This window comes from Trichechus manatus, unplaced genomic scaffold, assembly GCF_000243295.1.
Source record: "Trichechus manatus latirostris isolate Lorelei unplaced genomic scaffold, TriManLat1.0 scaffold00030, whole genome shotgun sequence".
Classification (NCBI taxonomy): Eukaryota; Metazoa; Chordata; class Mammalia; order Sirenia; family Trichechidae; genus Trichechus; species Trichechus manatus.
Window position 1 is genome coordinate 9,576,710 of NW_004443966.1, and position 18,681 is coordinate 9,595,390.

The 18,681-nt window shown below is 44.7% G+C and overlaps 1 protein-coding gene across 1 annotated transcript in view; it reads right to left on the reverse strand.

Moving 5' to 3' along the window:
- Positions 1-1,169: 1,169 nt before the first annotated feature.
- Positions 1,170-18,681, reverse strand: part of DAPK2 (death associated protein kinase 2) — a 110,655-nt gene continuing 93,143 nt past the window's right edge. The window contains exons 7-11 of the mRNA XM_023729709.1: positions 10,626-10,674; positions 9,815-9,841; positions 6,089-6,241; positions 4,646-4,691; positions 1,170-3,089 (exon numbers count right to left, since the gene is read on the reverse strand). Of these exons, the coding sequence (XP_023585477.1) occupies positions 2,502-3,089; positions 4,646-4,691; positions 6,089-6,241; positions 9,815-9,841; positions 10,626-10,674 (863 nt within the window). The 3' untranslated portion in view covers positions 1,170-2,501. The remainder of the gene's footprint in view (positions 3,090-4,645; positions 4,692-6,088; positions 6,242-9,814; positions 9,842-10,625; positions 10,675-18,681) is intronic.

The following is an 18,681-nucleotide window of genomic DNA, read 5'->3' on the forward strand; positions in this document are numbered from 1 at the left end:
TAAACCCAAAAAAACCAAACCCGCAGCCGTCGAGTCAATTCCTACTCATAGCGACCCCACAGGGTTTCCAACGCTATAAATCTCTATGGAAGCAGACTGCCAGGTCTTTCTCCCACGGAGCCACTGGTGGTTTCAAACTGCTGACCTTTCGGTTAGCAGTTGATCTCTTTAACCACGGTGCCAGGAATCTTATAATCATGGATTCTTATATTTCATGAAAAAAGTTTGTATTATAAATATTATGTACGATATTTGAAATGACCCAGCATGCTAATAGAAAAGGAAATACAGTTTTGAAGAAATGGTTTTACAGGATCAAAATCTCCTGGTCTCATCCTAAACCACTTCCTGTCTGCACTGCTCACTGGGCATTTCCTCTCAATCATCTCGAGCTGTTGACCAGCTGGGCACCCTACAGTGACTTCCCATGACTCCTAGGATAAAGGCAGAGCCCTCTAATGTGGCCAAGACCTGCCAGGTCTGGCCCTGCCTCCTTTCCAGCCGCACCTACACCATACTCTTGTTGTTTCTCTGCTCTCTAGTTTTCTCTCTGTCCTCACATTTTCAGCCTGTCCCCTCCCACTGCACAGCCCTTGCTGACGCCTGTTGGGAACACTTCTCTCTCCTTGGTTTGCTTAGTTGACCTCAGCTCCGACATCACCACGTCACCCTGACCAGCTCTGCAGGCTCTTGCGGTGCCACATACTTGCTTTTCAGAGATTATATCACAGCTGCAGATGTATGATGGTGATTTTTGATGAATGCCTAACTCCTTCACAGGACTGTGAACTCCATGAAGGCAGGAAACATGCCTTTTTTTACTCAACATTGTCCCCAGTGCCAAGAGAGGGCCTGGCCATTGGGAGGTGGATGGATGAATCTGGGTATAACCTGCTACTGTAAGCAGACAATAAACTCCCCGAGGCTAGCGTACTTAGAGGGAGCAGAAAGAACAATGGTCTTCTCCTCAGATCTTCTTTTTGCCATTAATGATGTGACTTTGAGTAAATCATATACTCTTTCTGTTTCCTCATTTCCAAACTGGAAATAATATTTACCCTACTTATCTAATAAGAGGAAACCCTGGTGGTGTACTGGTTAAGTACTACGGCTGCTAACCAAAAGGTAAGCAGTTTGAATCCACCAGGCGCTCCTTGGAAACTCTATGGGGCAGTTCTACTCTGTCCTATAGGGTCGCTATGAGTAGGTAATCGACTCCACAGCAATGGGTTTGGTTTTATCTGATAAGAGTGTTTGTGAGGCTGTGAAGGCACTTTGAAACTATACAGTCTGCCTCTCCCTCATCCCCAAGCCATGGAGCTGGGCCCACACGCCATGATCTGTGAATGTGAGTGGCTGGCTGGCCCCTCCTCCGATCACATAGCCCTCCGGGAGGTGTGCTCAAAGCTTTGGGTCATGAAGGGGCCACGGAGCCTTGTACTTCCCGATATTCACTTCCACCTTCAGCAAAAACGCTCACGGAGCTTCTCAGCCCTTTCAGGGCCCAATGCCCTAGGTACAGAAGAAAAGGAACCTTATGGAACACCTTTTGGTCTTTGTTCTCAACACAAACTTGAGGCCCTTGGCCAGAACGGGGAAAGAGTGAAGGGGGGTAAGATGCTTCTGCCTTTCTCTCCTGCTCTGCATGGGGATGGGGATGGGCAGGGACAGTGAACTCCACCCTCTAGGACACATTTCTCGGGGCAATTGACTGAACGATATGGCGTTCGCCTGGCAGAATAAATGAAGTTGCTTACTTTGCCTATGGGATCTGAACTTTAATATTAAGACCGATATTTACAGCAAAGCCTCCCTATTTCTCTCACGTACCTCATCTTAGAGACGGCCATCCTGAGTTCCTGCTTCATCTGTGTTGACTAGCTGTGGGTGATCCTGAGTAAGTCACTGCCCCTCCCAGAATCAATTTCCTTATCTGGTACATGGGAATAAGAATAATATCCACCTTCCTGTCTCACAGAATTCTCTTAAGGATCAAACGAGGCCACAGGCATACAGGGCTTGGTAAATGAAAAGTCGACGCAAGCGGAAGGCAGTATTATTTTCTCTGTTCCTTTTAAATCCCTGCTTCTGCAGCAGGGAAGCGCCAGGCTGACTTACTGTTATCCCTAGTCCATTCAGATATTATCCCCAGATCTGCAATCCGTAAGGTGTGTAGGTGAGAAGCGGGATGTGAGGCCTCCATCATCTTGAATCAATGATCAGCCATCTCCCCAGGGCCAGCATTCCTCCCTCTGGGGCAGGGGATGCTAACTAAGGCTTTCCACTGAGGGGTATCCATTCTCTAACTGCTTTAAAAGCCTGGCTGCCCTGCCAGCGCCCTCTTCAGAAAACCAGGCGGGTGAGGGGAAGTGCAGAATGCACTGCTAACTAGAACCTGAAGGATAATTCTAGCTGGACGCCCTAGCAGGGCACTTGAGAGCATGCTTCTGCAAGCCACTCAGCCATCCAGGATGCATTAATTCCTGGCTGGATTCTGGGGCTCAGAACTTCAAGCCGGCCAGGACTTCCTCGCTGTACGTTCTGTTGAGCAGCTCCGTCAAGGATTCACTGGCATCCCGGCGGAACACGGAGCCCAGGCCAGCTGTGCCCCCACTCTCCAGCTGGAAGCTGCCCACCAGATCCTGGATCCACTGTAGGTCTGCCGAGAGCTCCTGCCTCAGAGCCTCAAACTGCACCTGCAGATGGTCCAATTTCCTGGCCACGCTTCCAAGGCTGGACCCTGTGGCCTGGATGTCTTCGCGCAGGAGTTTCTTCAGGGACTCCACCTTGCGGAACTCGTACCTGAGCTGGGAAAGGTGGTGCCGGGCATTCTCGCTCTCCTCTCGGTACCATGCCTCCTTCTCGTTGTAGATGGAGACCAAGGCCTCCATGTCGTCCTGGATGGTGTCATGGGCCCCCGCCAGGGAGCGGCACCCCTGCTCCACCTGAGCCATGTCCTCTACCACGTGGGTAAAACGCTCGAAGTTGACATAGGTGTTGTTGGGGGGCATGCTCGAGTGGCTTTTGAGGGTGTACTCTCTCAGGCGCTTGGTCTTCTGCTGTTCGGAGGCTCTGACTTCTCCTATCGACTGGTGGGTGTTAGGACAGAAGAACCAGAATGTTAATGTGCCCCACGCTGCAAAGGCAAGCTCAAGGTGCAGGCGGGAGGCACACTTGTCGGCATTCAGGCATGCGTCAGGCGGGGAGAAGAACCAGGGTGGGTAGGGCACCAGGGGAGGGTACTGCCTGCATGCTCCCTTCAGGGCAGGGTGGTCCACGGTCATTAGAGGGGGTCTCCACACGCACAGCGTTTAACGGCTGCCCACACAGACAAGCAGGCTAGAGCGAGGGCCCCGCGGGGATCCCCTCAGGTCTGGAACACACGAGGCCACGGCTAGCAGAGGGGCTCCCTCCTCTGGCAACAGTCAGCTCCTTGGGCCTCGGCAAAGCCCTGCTGAGCAGGGAGGCAGCCCAAGACATCCCCCAGCTCTGTGCCTTGTGCCAACCCCAGACCTGGAGGCCCTGGCCTTCCCTGTCCTCCAAGAGGCAGATGAACCTGACCTTATCCCAGGCCACCCAGCCTTCCCTCCCTTGCATCTTCCATGGCCTTCTAATAAATAAACAAATATAACAGTTGCCATCCAGTCGATTCCGACTCATGGTGACCCCATGTGTGTCATAGTAGAACTGTGCTCCATAGGGTTTTCAACAGCTGTGATCTTTCAGAAGCAGATCACCAGACCTTTCTTCTGAGGCACCTGAGTGGATTCGCACTGCCAACCTTTCAGTTAGTAGCTGAGCGCTTAACCATTTGTGCCACCCAGGGACTCCCCATGGGCCTCTACCCTTCTTATTTGTACCACTCACAGATTCACGGATCACCCTCTCCTCCTTCTCATTTAACAAGTGAGGTGAACGGGAAGTCGGGTGACGTCCCTGAGAACCACACAGCTAATCTGCCAGCAGAACGAGGCCAGAATCCTGATCTCCTGACTCCTACCCTTCCAAAGTGCTTCTCCCTATACCAGGCTGCAAGACCCCCTGAAAAACCAGCCGCTCTATTACAAGGGGAGTTAGGCAGGGATCCACCATTTGCCTCTCCCCTTTACAGAGGGAGTGGATCACCCTACAGAGTGGCTGCCTTGATTCCCCACCAGGCCTCACCTCAGAGTCTGTTCCCTGAGGCCCGCGGGGACCGAGGAAGCGGGTGGCTGGTTTGGGTGTCATCCTTTACTCAGAGCCCAGAAACCAGAAAGAAAGGGCCCTCCCTGGTTACAAAGCTGGCGTTTTTTAATTGCTGTTGACCTCCCTCTATGGCTGGAAGCCCCGACTTCTGCTTTGGGAAGTAAAGATGAATTTATGACCTCCAGCAAAGAACATTTTACAAGCTGGTCTCAAAGAAAAAGGGTTTCAACTGAGGTATGTGAGGGTTTCACGAGTCACTTTGATCTGTGAAATACAAACTGAAAGTAGCATAAACCTATTTGAACAAGCCCAGACCCTCCGAAGCCCCCGACTAGCTTTCAGATCTATACCCGGGAGTCAGTGTGTCAAGCAAAGGCCTCTCCGCATCTGGCCACCCTGCCAGCCCTGGCAACAGAGCGGGGACCCGCCTGCTAGCTGGAACTCAAACCTGAGCCCTTACCGTGATCCAGGCATGTCTGAGAGCCTCTTGGATTGTGAGTCGTTTCCTGAAACAGGGATCAGAAAACAGTGATGATCCATGAGGACAAAAACTGGAAGCAGCTGTCTCCAGTCTTAACTCTTTCAGTCCTGCATTTGGGCGTTCTCTGACCACTGACATCAGACCAGTACAATGTGGGAGGGAGAGACAGGTGGGAGACGGCTGCGTGCCCTGCCCTGAGGGGAAAAGGGCTCCAGGCTCCCGGTAAGAGTAATCTGACGTAAACCTTCACCTTCAGTCTCAAGGTTAAAGGGCCCCTCACCTTCAGTCTCAAGGTTAAAGGGCCCCTCACCTACAGTCCCAAGGTCAAAGGGTTTAATGTCACACTACAGGAGAGACATAAATGCTCTATTGAGCTTCCTTTCCCCCCAGAATCCTCCAAAAGCCAGCTCTCCATTGCCACACCTCTGTTCTCTGTTTTTCTGTTTGCCTCCCAGATCCATCCTCTACCCTTTGCTGCTCTGTATTCAGGTAGGGTGACCTTCACTAGCATTGCCCTTAGTCTGGGCCCCTGCACTTTAGAGGAACCCACTCTGGCCCTCTCTGGAGTCTGTGGGACAGAGAAGACATGGGCTTCTAGGGTCTGTGAAGTGTCTCTCCCCCTGCCTCATCTAGGCCATTCTCTGGGCACCTAAACAAAAACACCAAAACCAAACCCTTTGCCACCGAGTCGATTCCAACTTATAGCGACCCTATAGGATACAGTAGAACTGCCCACATAGGGTTTCCAAGGAGTGGCTGGTGGATTTGAACTGCTGACCTTTTGGTTAGCAGACAAGCTTTTAACCACTGTGCCCCCAGGGCGCAATTCTCTGCCCATCTCCTTCTCTAGCCCCAACAGCCATAGGGCTCCTGCTGGGCTCTGAAAAAGGGGTCAGATTAGCAGGGTAGGAATAGCACATCTCCCACTCTCCCCCTGTGCTTGTACTGACCCCTCTGAGCCCACCTTCTCTCCTCCCAACTTGAACCGGCTTGAGAACCCTGCCAATTTACCTTTTCAAATCCTAGTACCAGGTGCTTTTGGGACAGACTGTACAAGGTAATGAGCACTAGAGAAACTCAAGCTGACTTACACACACACACACACAAACACACACACACACATACTCACATACGCACACATATATACACACATGCACACATATACATGTACATACACACATACATACACACGTATATACATACACACACACGTTTATCTGCATTTTGTCAGGAGAACAAAGCAGAAAGACTTGAGCAAACACAATGAATGCCAAATCATGGTCAGTGCCCGCTTCCCAGCACCTGCCTGGTACAGATGACAGCCCGCGGCAAAGCAGGGCACACTGACACGTCCTCGGAAAAGGCAAAGAGACAGACAGACAATTAATACCTTGGAACCAACGCCTTTCTCTGTTCTCTTACCGGGTCTCTTTAACCAGAAGCTTCCTTATGAAGTCCTTGGCCAGCTCGCTAGTCTGGCTGAAGAACTCCTCATCGAAGTGGTAACTCACTGCCGTGATATTCGCCAGCGTCTCCTGCTTCGTGTCTCCCAGGAAAGGGGATGCTCCGCTTAGGCTGAGCACAACAGAGAGGGCATCACGTGACTGTGGCGAAGTAGATGGAAATGCGGATGACAGACTTGGGGAACCCTGACCCATCCTGTTGTATGGGGATGGGAGGCCCCCAGCAACACAGCCGACCCCCTCTGGGCAGCCAATGAGCAAACTTTTCAATTGAATACAATTCAGTACACTTTTATGGATCTCCTGCTAAGTACTTGGCAGAGATAAACTGTCTTCAAGGGACTCAAAGGCTAGAGGAGAGAAACAGAGGGACACGGTTCTCTATAATCCCCCGCAGAACAAAGTAGAATATAATGGAAGGCCAAGGACTGGGGGAGACAGGAAGGAGAAGGATGCAGTGCAGGCTTCAAGGTAGAGGCGACGTTTGCATCAGCTGCATCTTGAAGAACAGAGAGGTTGTCACAGTAGAAGGAGATGGAAGAGTCTAGGCTAAGGGAGCAGATTGAGCAAAGCCCAAGAGGTGTGGAAACAGATGGGCCATTAGGGACAGGCAGGGTCTGTAAGGCTCCCTTGCAGAGCTTGTCAAGGATGTGTCGTACAAATAGTGGCTCCCAAATCTACCATCTCCCGACTCATATTCCAGTTGCTCTTGAGATAACTCTACCCGGATGTCCCACTGTCCCAGAACTCACTGGCTCCAAACCTCCTTCCATGCACCCTGGCCTTGATGAATGGCATCACTTCACAAAGATACCCTAGCTAGAAACATGGAGTCATCTTTGACCCTTCCCTCCCTTCCCTCACCGCATCTAACTGGCCAGTAAGTCTTGTGGATCCCATTTACTGAATATCTCTTGACTGTCACCCCATCCCCACTGCCACTTTCTTAGCATGGCGGCAGCAGGGTCCACTGGGGTGGGGGGAAGGTATTTCAATCCTGGGTTTGAATTCCAGCTCTGCCACTTATTAACTGTGTGAACCTAGGTAATTTACTCAGCTTCTTGGAGCTTCAGTTTCCTCATCTGTCAAGTGAAGAAAATAAAAGTCCCTATCTCATGTGAAGAATAAATGACAGAGATAAGACATACAATGTTTTGTGCAATCCTGGCCCCTTCTAAGAGCTATTATTGTTAGACGTTATTGATAGCTATTATTGTTATTGTTAGAACACCCAGAAAAACCTTCTATGACTCCCCATTTTCTATTGGGTCCCATCTAAACTAAGGAAGGCGTTCGAGGACCTCAGAAGTTGTTCCGTACCACACACTCCATACGCTTCAGCCACCTTTCCTTTCCTCACGCTGTTCCTCAGACAACACAGCCCCCCCACCCCCCACCTGCAGGATTAACCTCATTCCTTACAGACCAATTCAAATCTCTCTCTTGTGAAAACGTCCACAGCCCCAGTGAAACCAGCAGCTCCCTCAACATGGTGAATGTAATTAATGTCATTGAATTGTACATATAAAAATGGCTGAAATGTTTTCTTACATATATTTCACCACAAAAAAATTAAAAAACAAAAAAAGAATACTTCATAGGAAAAAAGAGAGAACGGTGGGGAACAAACGAAAACAGTTGCTTCCTCGTCTGTATCTCATGGAAGCGTGTTCGTACCTCCAGCATAGCCTTGCCCCTGCGTCAGTCAGCCATGCGGGTGTTTCTCCCACAGACAGGGAGTTCCAGGCAAGCAGGGCAGAAACTCCTTTACGGCAGTACCCCAAGTACCTGACATAGTACCTGCCATGGAGCAGGTACTCACTAAAGCCGTGTTGAATTCAAACGCAAGAAGACTGTGTGCCCTGTAGATGCTGGAATACCCTAATGTTTCAATATGGATGTCAGAATTCTGAGGAAATCAAGGTTTCAAGAGCCAACGTCTGAATATTCTGGCTCTGATGTGGAACTACATACATCAGTGGTTTTCAGTTCTCTCTTTGCATCAAATTCAGCGGGAGCTTTTAAAAAATACTGATGCTGCAGAATAGAATTTCAAATTCTCATGGACTCTAGACTTTCTGGAGCCATGGAGGGTGGATAAACCCCTGAAACTATATCCCCTGAAGTCTTCTTATAACCAAAGAATAGTTTAGCTTAACTAGTAAAAAAAAGTCTGCCTTGAGCATTATGTTCTGTTAAGAACTTTCTATATAGGATCAAATTGACAATAGCAACTCAAAAGATTAGACAGGAACCTCAGGGGGCAGTGAGTTTATGTTAATGAGGGAGGAACAACTCAGAAAAGGAGGGTGAGAATGGTTGTACACCTCGAAGAATGTAATCAGTGTCACTAAATGGTACATGTAGGAACTGTTGAACTGGTGTATGTTTTGCTGTGTATATTCTCAACAACAACAAAATAAATAAAATTTAGGAAAAAAAAATACTGATGCCAGTCTCACCTGTAACAACTCTGATTTAATAGATCTGGGATGGGGCCTGGGCCATGGTAGTTATTAAAATTGCTAATCTGCAGCCAAGAGGACCCGGTTGCACAATGGTTAAGCGCTCGGCCGCTAACTGAAAGGTCAGTGGTTCAAATCCACCAGCCGCTCCTCAGGAGAAAAGACCTGGTGATCTGCTCTCGTAAAGATTTCAGGCTAGCAAACCCTATGGGGCAGCTGTACTCTGTCCTATAGGGTTGCTATGAGTGGGAATTGACTCGATGGCACACAACAACAAAAACAAGCAATGTGCAGCCAGGGTTGAGACCCTCTGCCACAGCTCAGGGGGGTCCGCCATCGAGCAGAGCTTCCCCGTCGGAGAACCGCCACAAGAATCAGAGAACTGGTTTACAGGGGTGTCATGTTAATGCTCCCTCATAATGCTCCCTGTCTCTTCTGGCTGTGGGCAAACTCTTACCCCAGTGTGCTATGAAAATATCGTTTTCCATGTGTGCTGTGAGGAGAAAAAGGTGAGGAAGCCCTGAGGAACAATTACTAACCCACTACTTGCCAGTGCCTCTGCCGGGAAATGAGCACATGTTGGCTAATTTAACCCTCACGACAACACTGGCGGTGGGGAGTTTGTGATTCCTATTCTTCTGACGAGAAAAATAGGCTCAGAGGTTAAATAACCTGACAAGGCCACAGCGAGGGAAAGTGACAGAGCTGTCTGACTCCAACCCCAGGCGCAATCCACTACACAGTGGAGCTAAGCAGGAAATCCCCGCTGAAACGCCTTAATACTCCAACGACAGAAAGGAGAGACTGGGGAAAAGGGAGTGCGGAGAGAAAGGAGGAGCCAGAACAGGAGAAGAAGAAAAGGGGATCTGGGGAGAGGGAGAAGAGGCAGGACCAGGGAGAGCACAGCCAGCTTCCGGCTGTCCCAAGGCTTCTGAGTGAAAACTGACATTCTCACAGTAAAGCTCAGTCTGGTCACGGCTGGGATGCTGGAGGGCCGGAGGCGGCCCTCTCGGTTTCTGCATGACCTCAACGCCACGGACAAATGTATGAAATGGAGCTAAGAGCACTTAGCCTCAGATTTGCTGTGTGGATGTAACACAGCTGGCTCACAGTTGGTGCTCAGTTTGTCTGTCTGCCTGTCTGTCTGCCTGCCCCTCTCTCGTTCCTCCTAGCTCGCCAGGTCTGAGCTGGGTCTGAGCCCCAGGATCAGGGATACTCACAGGATGTAGGTGATGACACCGATGCTCCTGCAAAACAAAGCAGTCAGGTCAGCGGTCGCCAGGCTCCTCACCCGGTTCTCAGAGGGGACGTCATTTCTTCCTCCCCAGTGGCCCCTGGATGCTGTCTCAAGCCCCAAGCCCCTCTCCACCCCCATCTTCTTCAGCATCCTGGGCCACATTTGGAGTCATCAAGCTCTGGACACTGAGCTGGAGGCTGAGTCCAAGGCCAGACGCCTGTACTTGCTGGCTCTATGATACAGGTGATTCCCTTGTCATCTCTGAGCCTCTCTCTCCTCACAGAATCAGCATAATGGTAACTACCTCACAAGACTGCTGGCAGGATTTTAGAAAGCCAAGTAATGAAGGTGTTCAGCAAACTGTAAAGCACCATTCAAACGAAGGAGTCCATCTGTGCAGGGGACCAGTCATTGCAGTACCCCCACGCCCAAGACATTGCCCAGAACAAACACAAGAGGCTCATAGTGAACATCTGGCAGACTGATGGAATGAGCCAGGGTTACTATCAGGCCCTGAGAGGGAGGCTACCCCTTGGCCTTTCCTCTGCCCTTGCCCCTCCTCCACCTCTCCACTGCAGGCAAAGCTCAGGCCCAGCCATGCTCTGACTGGCCTCAGGTCCAGGCCTACCTGCCTCCAGCTGCCAAGGTTTCAAGTGCAGCCCAGCTGAAGCAGCCAGAGGCCCTGAAAGATGAGTCTGGAGAAAGGGGTTTTCAAGGGCAAGGGGGATGTCACCTGGAGGCCTTCCGCCCTTGGGCCACAGAGACCAGGGGCCAGGGTGGGCTGCACAACTTACCACATATCGGCCTCCAGCCCCAGGGGCTCATAGTTCACGATTTCTGGAGCTGAAAGAAGCCATATTGAAGAATCAGTAGGAGTGTGAAAATGAGAAGAGATGCTTGTAAGGGAATTTTAGGGAATTGGGTGCCAAATGCCTCCATCCTGAATTCCCACTAAGGAAAATCAGAGGAGCAGATAAAGATGTTCTAGGCCTAGGAATTTTGAGGGAGGAAGTTGCCTTTTATCCCAGTAGAAACCTTTTACAAACAGGCCTCGATAGTAAGGAAGAGGGAAAGTACATAGGAAGACCAGAAAAGGGAAGAAGAGGAGTGGAGAAGAAGGTGCAAGGAGAAATGGGGCCTAGTGGCAAGGCCTGCTTCAGAACTCTCTGGTAGAACCAGTCAAGTGAGTGCCGGAAGGTTATGGAGAAGAACAGAAGGCAGGGAGAGAATTCACATTCCCCGAGTCTAGTAAGAAAGAGGACGCCTCCCACCTGAGGAACATGAGGACATAATTGGGGCCACTGAGCTGATGAGCTTGAGATGCCTGAGGAGCATGCAGAGGAGGATGTCCAGGGGGCAACTGGGGTATTGGGGACTGGGCCAGAGCTATCAAAATTTTATTTTTCAGAGCTATCAAATTTGGAGTTATCAACGTACAGGTGGAACTAGGAGCTGTGCAAATGATGTGGAAACTGGGAGAGTGTGTAGCGTCTAGGAGACAAGATTCCACCAGGGAGAGAAGACTACATGCTGTCCAGACAGCAAGGCAGATAAGCGCTGGAAAATAAATGTTGATTTCACACTCACTGTAGTGCCCAGAGAGTGCCCAGGACGTGGGAAACAGAGATACGAGTGTAGATGACTCTTTTTAAAAGCCTGGCAATGAAGTGGAGGAGAAAGAGTAGGCAGTAGCTAGAGAAGGAAGCAGGATTGAGCCTGTTCAACTGCTAATGGAAAAAGGTGGAGAGCAGTAAAGACCACGCTGTTCATCTAAAACAATATCAAAGCCATTGCAGCTACAAGGTGTGCTTGCCGTCCCATCTTCCTGGCTCCCCCTACTTCATGATACAGGGAACCACCACCCTGGCTTTACTGGGTTTTGAGCTTTATAAAATGATGTCATATGGTCTACTGTCAGTTGCTTTTTACCCTCAACATTATGCTTCTACTGTTCATTGAATGTTCATCCATTGTTTTTCATTTTCACCATATTTTTTTAGATTTTTGCCTCTCGGCCACCATTTGGATGTTTTCCTTTTTTTTTTTCATTATTGGAACAATGGAGCCCTGGTGGCACAGTGGTTAATGGTATGGCTGCTAAACAAAAGGTCAGCAGTTCAAATCCACCAGCTGCTCCTTGTAAACTCTGTGTGGGCAATTCTGCTCTGCCCTATAGGGTCACTATGAGTCAGAATTGACGGCAACAGCTTTGGTTTTTAGTTTTTTTTTTAATTGGAACAATGTTACTATGAACTTTTTTGTACCTGTCTCCTGATGCACATGTGAAAGACTTTCTTTAGGACAGTGACAAAGTGTGGTCTGCAGACCAATATTCCACAGGCTGTCACTGGTCCAGATAAGGTAGGCAAAGAAGTTCGGAGGAAGCATTTAGAAACTCTTGTAGCAATTCATCATTGCTAGGACATTCAAACGTGATCATTTTTCTAGGAATTTATTTTTACTGTATCATACTGAGGTCGTAATTCAGGGCAGATTGGAAATTAAAAAAAAAAAAAAAGTCTTACCACAGAGAGTTTGAGGAGCTAGGAGTACAATTGCTGAGTTGTTAGGGTTTGCTAATGTTCAATTTTATTAAAAAAAAAAAAAAAAAAGCCAAATTGTTTCTAAAGTGATAGCACAAATTTACACTCCCACGAGTAGTGAATAAGAGATCCTTTTTAAACACATCCTGATCGATACTTGGTATTTTAAATTTTGCCCAAGTAGTAGTTATAAAATGCTATCTCATTGTGACGTTTATTTGTATTTCCTAGATTACTAATGAATTTAAGCATCTTTTCAAATGCTCACTGATGATTTATGTCGCCTTATTATAAAACGCCTGCTCATGTTTTATGCCCACTTCTCCATTGGGTTGGTTTTCTTTTCGTTTTTTTTAATTGATTTGTAATAACTCTTTATATATTCTGGATTTTAATCCTTTGTCAATTATACATCTTACGGATTTATTCTCCTGGGTTGTGAACTGCTTTTTATTTCATTGTGTGTGTGTGTGTTTTGACAATCGGATGTTTAATATTAGTGTAGCCAATTTTTTCAATCTTTTCTTGGGCGGTTAGTATTCTTACGTTGTGTTTAAAAAATTCTTACCTACCCTGAAATCATTAAGATACTCTTCTTTATTTTATTTTAAAAGTCTTAAGGTTTTGTCTTTCTACCTGGAAATTATTTTTGTGTATGGAAGAATTAGAGATACCTTTTCTTTTTTAATTTTTCCACATAAATGTCCAGTTGTCCCAGCATCATTTATTGAATAGTTTGTCCTTTCCTGAGTGATTTGCAATGCTACATCCAGTATGTATAAAACTTCTAAAATATGCATGGATTTGTTTTCGGCCTCTCTAATCTATTCCATTGATCAGTTTATTTATTCCCACTGTAATTTTATAAGAAGTCTTGATATTGGGTAGGGCATGCCTTCTATCTTATTCTCCAAGAGAATCTGGACTATTCTAGGGCCTTTGTTATTCATTCATTTGAGAGTCAGTCTCATCAAAGTCCTAAAGAAGCTGAGGTGGAGTTTTGATTGGAATTGCTTTGGCTCTACAGTTCAACTGGAGAGAAATGAATGAGTCTTCCCATCCGTGAACATGGATATCTCTCTATTTTATTAGATCTCCTTTACTATCAGTCAGCAAACTTTTATCATTTTCTCTACACAAGTCTAGCATATTTTTTTTGTTAGATTTATTCTTAAGTGGCTTTTTATCCACCAGCTTTATCGAAATGTAATTGACATACCATAAAATCCACTCATTTTAAGTATACAATTCAATGAACTTTAGTATATTTGCATAGTTGAACAACTGTCACCGCAGTAAAATTTGAGAACACTTCAACTGCCCTAAAAAGAAATCTTTAGGCATCTTATTTCTTATTTTATTGTAAATGGTACTTTTTTTTTTATTGTACTTTAGATGAAGGTGTACAGAACAGAGTCTCATTAAACAGTTAGTACACATATTGTTTTATGACAATGGTTAACAAAAATGGTACCTTTTTTACTTTTTTTTTACTGGAGTGTAAAAATACAGTTGCTTTTTTTGTTTGCCACCGTGCTAATGTCTCATTAAATATAATAATTTGTCTGTAAATTTTTTGTTTTCCGTATAGAAAATTACTTCTTCTGTAAATAATTAGAGTGGTTTTGTCCTTTTAATTTCTTTATTACTTTTATTTATCTTTCTTTTCAAGTTGGGACCTCCAGTACCGTGTTGAACAGCAGTGAGTGATAATGTGCACCACTGTCTTGTTTCCGATTGTAGAGAGAGTGCTCCTAACATTTCATTATTAAGAATGATGTTTTCTGTAGGTTTTGGTGGATACTTTTTACTAAGTGATGAAAGTTCCTTTCTATTCTTAGTTTGTAGAAAACTTTTTAAATTAAAAAATGTGTGCATCTAATAAAATATTATTTTTTCTTTTAATCTGCTACTTGGTCAAGTAATTTATAGACTGTCTAATGTAAAGCCACTCTTATAATCATGGAATAAATCCAACTTGGTTAGGATTTATTACCCTTTGTTCTGGTTATCTCTTTTTGCATAATGAACTACCCAAAGGGAAGGTGCCGGTAACTTAAAGTCTAGGTAGATTTGAGGAGGAAGGGACATAGTCCAGACCTCTCAATGAGAGAAGTGTGAAAGAATTTGTGGTCATCTTTAATTCGCCACACCTTTTCATACACCATTGAATTTAGTTCGCTAATAATGGTTTAGAATTTTTGCATATTCATTTGCATATTCATATTCATAAATGAGATTGGCTTATAATTTTACTTTCTTGTACTATCCCTGTATGGCTTGCATATCAAAATTATATAGTTCTCAGATAATACCTGGGAGATAGTCCCTCTTTTTTATATTCTCTGCAAGAGAAAATAAAATTGATATGATACTGGGAATATCCCAGTATCTGAAAATTGATATAACATTGCAATAGGCTCTTAAGGTTTTTAGAATTTGCTTGTAAAACCATTGGGGCCTGATTTTTCTTTGTGGTAAAAAAAAATTTTTTTAATTGTACTTTAGATGAAGGTTTACAGAGCAAATTAGTTTCTCATGAAACAATTGATACACATATTGTTTTGTAACATTGGTTGCCAACCTCATGACATGTCAACACTCACTCCTTCTCGTCCTTGGGTTCCCCATTACCAGCTTTCCTGTCCCCTCCTGCCTTCTTGTCCTTGCCTCTGTTCTGGTGTGCCCATTGGGTCTGGTTTTGTTTTATGGGCCTGTCTAATCTTTGGCTGAAGGGTGAACTTCAGGAGTGACTTCAGTACTGAGCTAACAGGTGTCCGGGGTCCATACTCTCAGGGTTTTTCCAGTCTCTCTCAGACCAGTAAGTCTGGTCTTTTGTGTGTGTGTGTGAGTTAGAATACTATTCTACAGTTTTCTCCAGCTCTGTCTGAGATCCCCTATTGTGATCCCTGTCAGAGCAGTCGGTGGTGGGAGCTGGGCACTATCTAGTTGTGCTGGTCTCAGTCTGGTGGAGGCTGTGGTACTTGTGGTCCATTAGTCCTTTGGACTATATCTTTCCCTGTGTCTTTGGTTTTCTTCATTCTCCCTTGCTCCAGACAAGGTGGGACCAGCGGAGTATCTTAGATGGCTGCTCACAAGCTTTTAAGACCCCAGACGCTACTCACCAAAGTAGGATGTAGAACATTTTCTCTATAAACTATGTTATGCCAATTGATCTAGATGTTCCCTGAGGCCATGGCCCCCAGCCCTCAGCCCAGTAATTCAGTCCCTCAGGGAGTTTGGATGTGTCTATGGAGCTTCCGGAAACTCTGGTGACGTAGTGGTTAAGAGCTACGGCTGCTAACCAACGGTTGGCAGTTTGAATCCACCAGGCGCTCCTTGGAAACTCTACGGGGGCAGTTCTACTCTGTCCTATAGGGTCACTATGAGTTGGAGTTGACTCAATGGCAAGGTTTTGTTTTTATTTTTTATGGAGCTTCCATGACCTTGCCTTGGTCAAGTTGTGCTGGCTTCCCCAGTATTTTGTACTGTCCGACCCTTTACCAAAGTTACAGCTTATCTACTGCCTATTTAGTGTTTTTCTATCCCCACCCCTTCCCTCCCTCGTAACCATCAAACATTGTTTCTTTTTGTGTGTAAACGTTTTCACAAGTTTTTATAGTAGTGGTCTCATACAATATTTGTCCTTTTGTGACTGACATTTCACTCAGCATAATGCCCTCCAGATTCATCCATGTTGTGAGATATTTCACAGATTTACCATTGCTCTTTATCATTGCATAGTATTCCATGGTGTGTATGTACCATAGTTTATCCATTCATCCATTGATGGGCACTTAGGTTGTTTCCATTTTTTTGCTACTGTGAACAGTGCTGCAGTGAACATGGGTGTGCATATGTCTATTCATGTGCCGGCTCTTCTTTCTCCAGGATATATTCTTATGAGTGGGATTGCTGGATCATATGGTATTTCTATTTCTAGCTGTTTAAGGAAGTCCCATGGTATTTTCCAAAATGGTTGTACCATTTTGCATTGTGGGAATATTTTTTAACTACTGATATAATTAATGACTATCCTTGATTTGGAAACCCTAGTGGTGCAGTGGTTAAGAGCTACAGCTGCTAACCAAAAGGTCAGCAGTTTGAATCCACCAGGTGCTCCTTGGAAACCCTATGTGGCAGTTTTACTCTGTCCTATAAGGTTGCTATGAGTCAGAATCGACTCAATGGCAATAGGTTCAGGTATTCTTGATTTGTTTCTGACAAGTTATAGAAATTTGTCCTTTTTGCCTAAATTTTCAAATTCCTTGACATGAAATTGTGCAAAGTATTCTACTGTATTTACAATTTCTGCTATATTAGTAGTTTTGTGTTTGTTTTTATTCCTAATTCTTTTTATGTGTCCCCCACCACTGCCATTCAATATCACCAGCAATTTGCCCAACTTTTGATTTGGTTGATCCTCTCTGTTGTATCCTAGTACAATTTCAGTTCCTATCTTTGTCATATGTATTCTTCTTTCTTTGGGTTTATTCAACTGTTCTTTTTCTCATTTCTTAGGTTGGATGCTTAGCTTATTAATTTTAATGCTTTCTTCTTTTCCAATTACAGTAATTAGGTTATAAATTTTTTTTAAGTAACACTTTTGCTACATTACATAAGCTTCTAAATTCTAAGCATTTTTTACTTTCCATTATGATTTCCTCCAAACATTATTTAAAAGTGTGTTCATTTCCAAGCGTACAAGGATAAAGTATCTTTTCACATTTTCATCAGAAATGTGGTGAGTGTGATACTAATTTATTGAAATTCATTGGGATTTCCTTTATGAGAATACATGGTTATTTTTGTAAATGTTACACAAGAGCTTAAGAAGCTAATTGTTAAGTATACCATTCTATATATGTCAATTCAATTAAACTCGTTAGCTGTGTTACTTACATCTTTTATTTTACTACCTTTTGTTGCTTGATTTGTTATAACTGAGGTAAGTGTGTTTAAATCTTCCACTATAATGATGAATTTTTCAATTCCTTCCTGTAATTCAATCAATTTTGCTGTATTTCTTTTAGGTATTTTATTAGGTACATCTAAGTTTAGAATTGTTATGACTTCTCGGTGAACTAAATTTTTGTTTATATACACACACCATTTATCTTTAAAAATGTTTTTTAACATCTTTTTTTATTAATATAGTTACCTCAGCTTTCTTTTAGTTAATGTTTGCCTGGTATATATTTTTACAGTCTTTTATTTACAATCATTGCATAGCCTTATGTTTCAGGCATCCATACAAATGTTACCTGTTGCTGTCGAGTCAATTCCAACATATGGCAACCCTGTGTGTGTTAGAGTAGAACTGCACTCCATAGGGTTTTCAGTGGTTGTAATCCTACAGAGGAAACCCTAGTGGCGTAGTGGTTAAGTGCTGTAGCTGCTAACCAAAAGGTCAGCAGTTCAAATCCACCAGCCACTCATTGGAATCTACTCGATGGCAATGGGTTTATACACACACACACACACACATACACACACACCCATACACATATATTTCTTTCTCTCTCCCTCTCCATATATACATATATAGATGTATATCCCAAACCCAAAACCCATTGCCACCGAGTCAACAGCAGCTCAGAGTGACCCTATAAGACAGAGTAGAACTGCCCCATAGGGCTTCCAAGGCTGTAATCTTTACAGAAGCAAATTCTTGCATCTTTCTTGGCTGGTGGGTTCAAAAAGCAGCTCTTTTGGTTAACAGTCAAGCGCTTTAACCACTGTGCTACTAGTGCTTTTATTTGCTCATTTTTTCCTGTGTTTTTCTTCTCCTTTCTTGTCTTTTTTTTTTAATCAAGTTTTTTTTTTTAATTAGTTTCATTACTGTTTTTCCCAACTTATATTTTTTTTAATGGTTACTCTTGAAACTCTACTATGGATATCTAACAAATCCTAACATAAATCAACATTTTCATCCTCTCCTAACAATTTAAGAACCTTGAACACTAATTTTAAACACTTGCTCCTATCTAACATTATTGTTTTTAGTTCTGCCTTTTTTAACCACACAATTAAAACCTCTTCATCATCATCATTCTTTTAGACAGAAAATGTTTATAACTGCCTAATATTTACTGATGTATTTTCTCACTATTGCTTCTTTTATTGAGGCCTCTCTTCTGAGGTCTTTTTCCTTAATCCAGAAGGACATCTTTTAGAAGTTCTGTTAGTGAAAGTCTGCTGGTTGTAAACTATGATTTATTGTTTCTTCGTTGTTGTTCTTCGTTTTGTTTTCTTTTGCCTGAATTTTTGCCCTCTTCTGGAAATCAATTTCCTGGGTACACAAGTT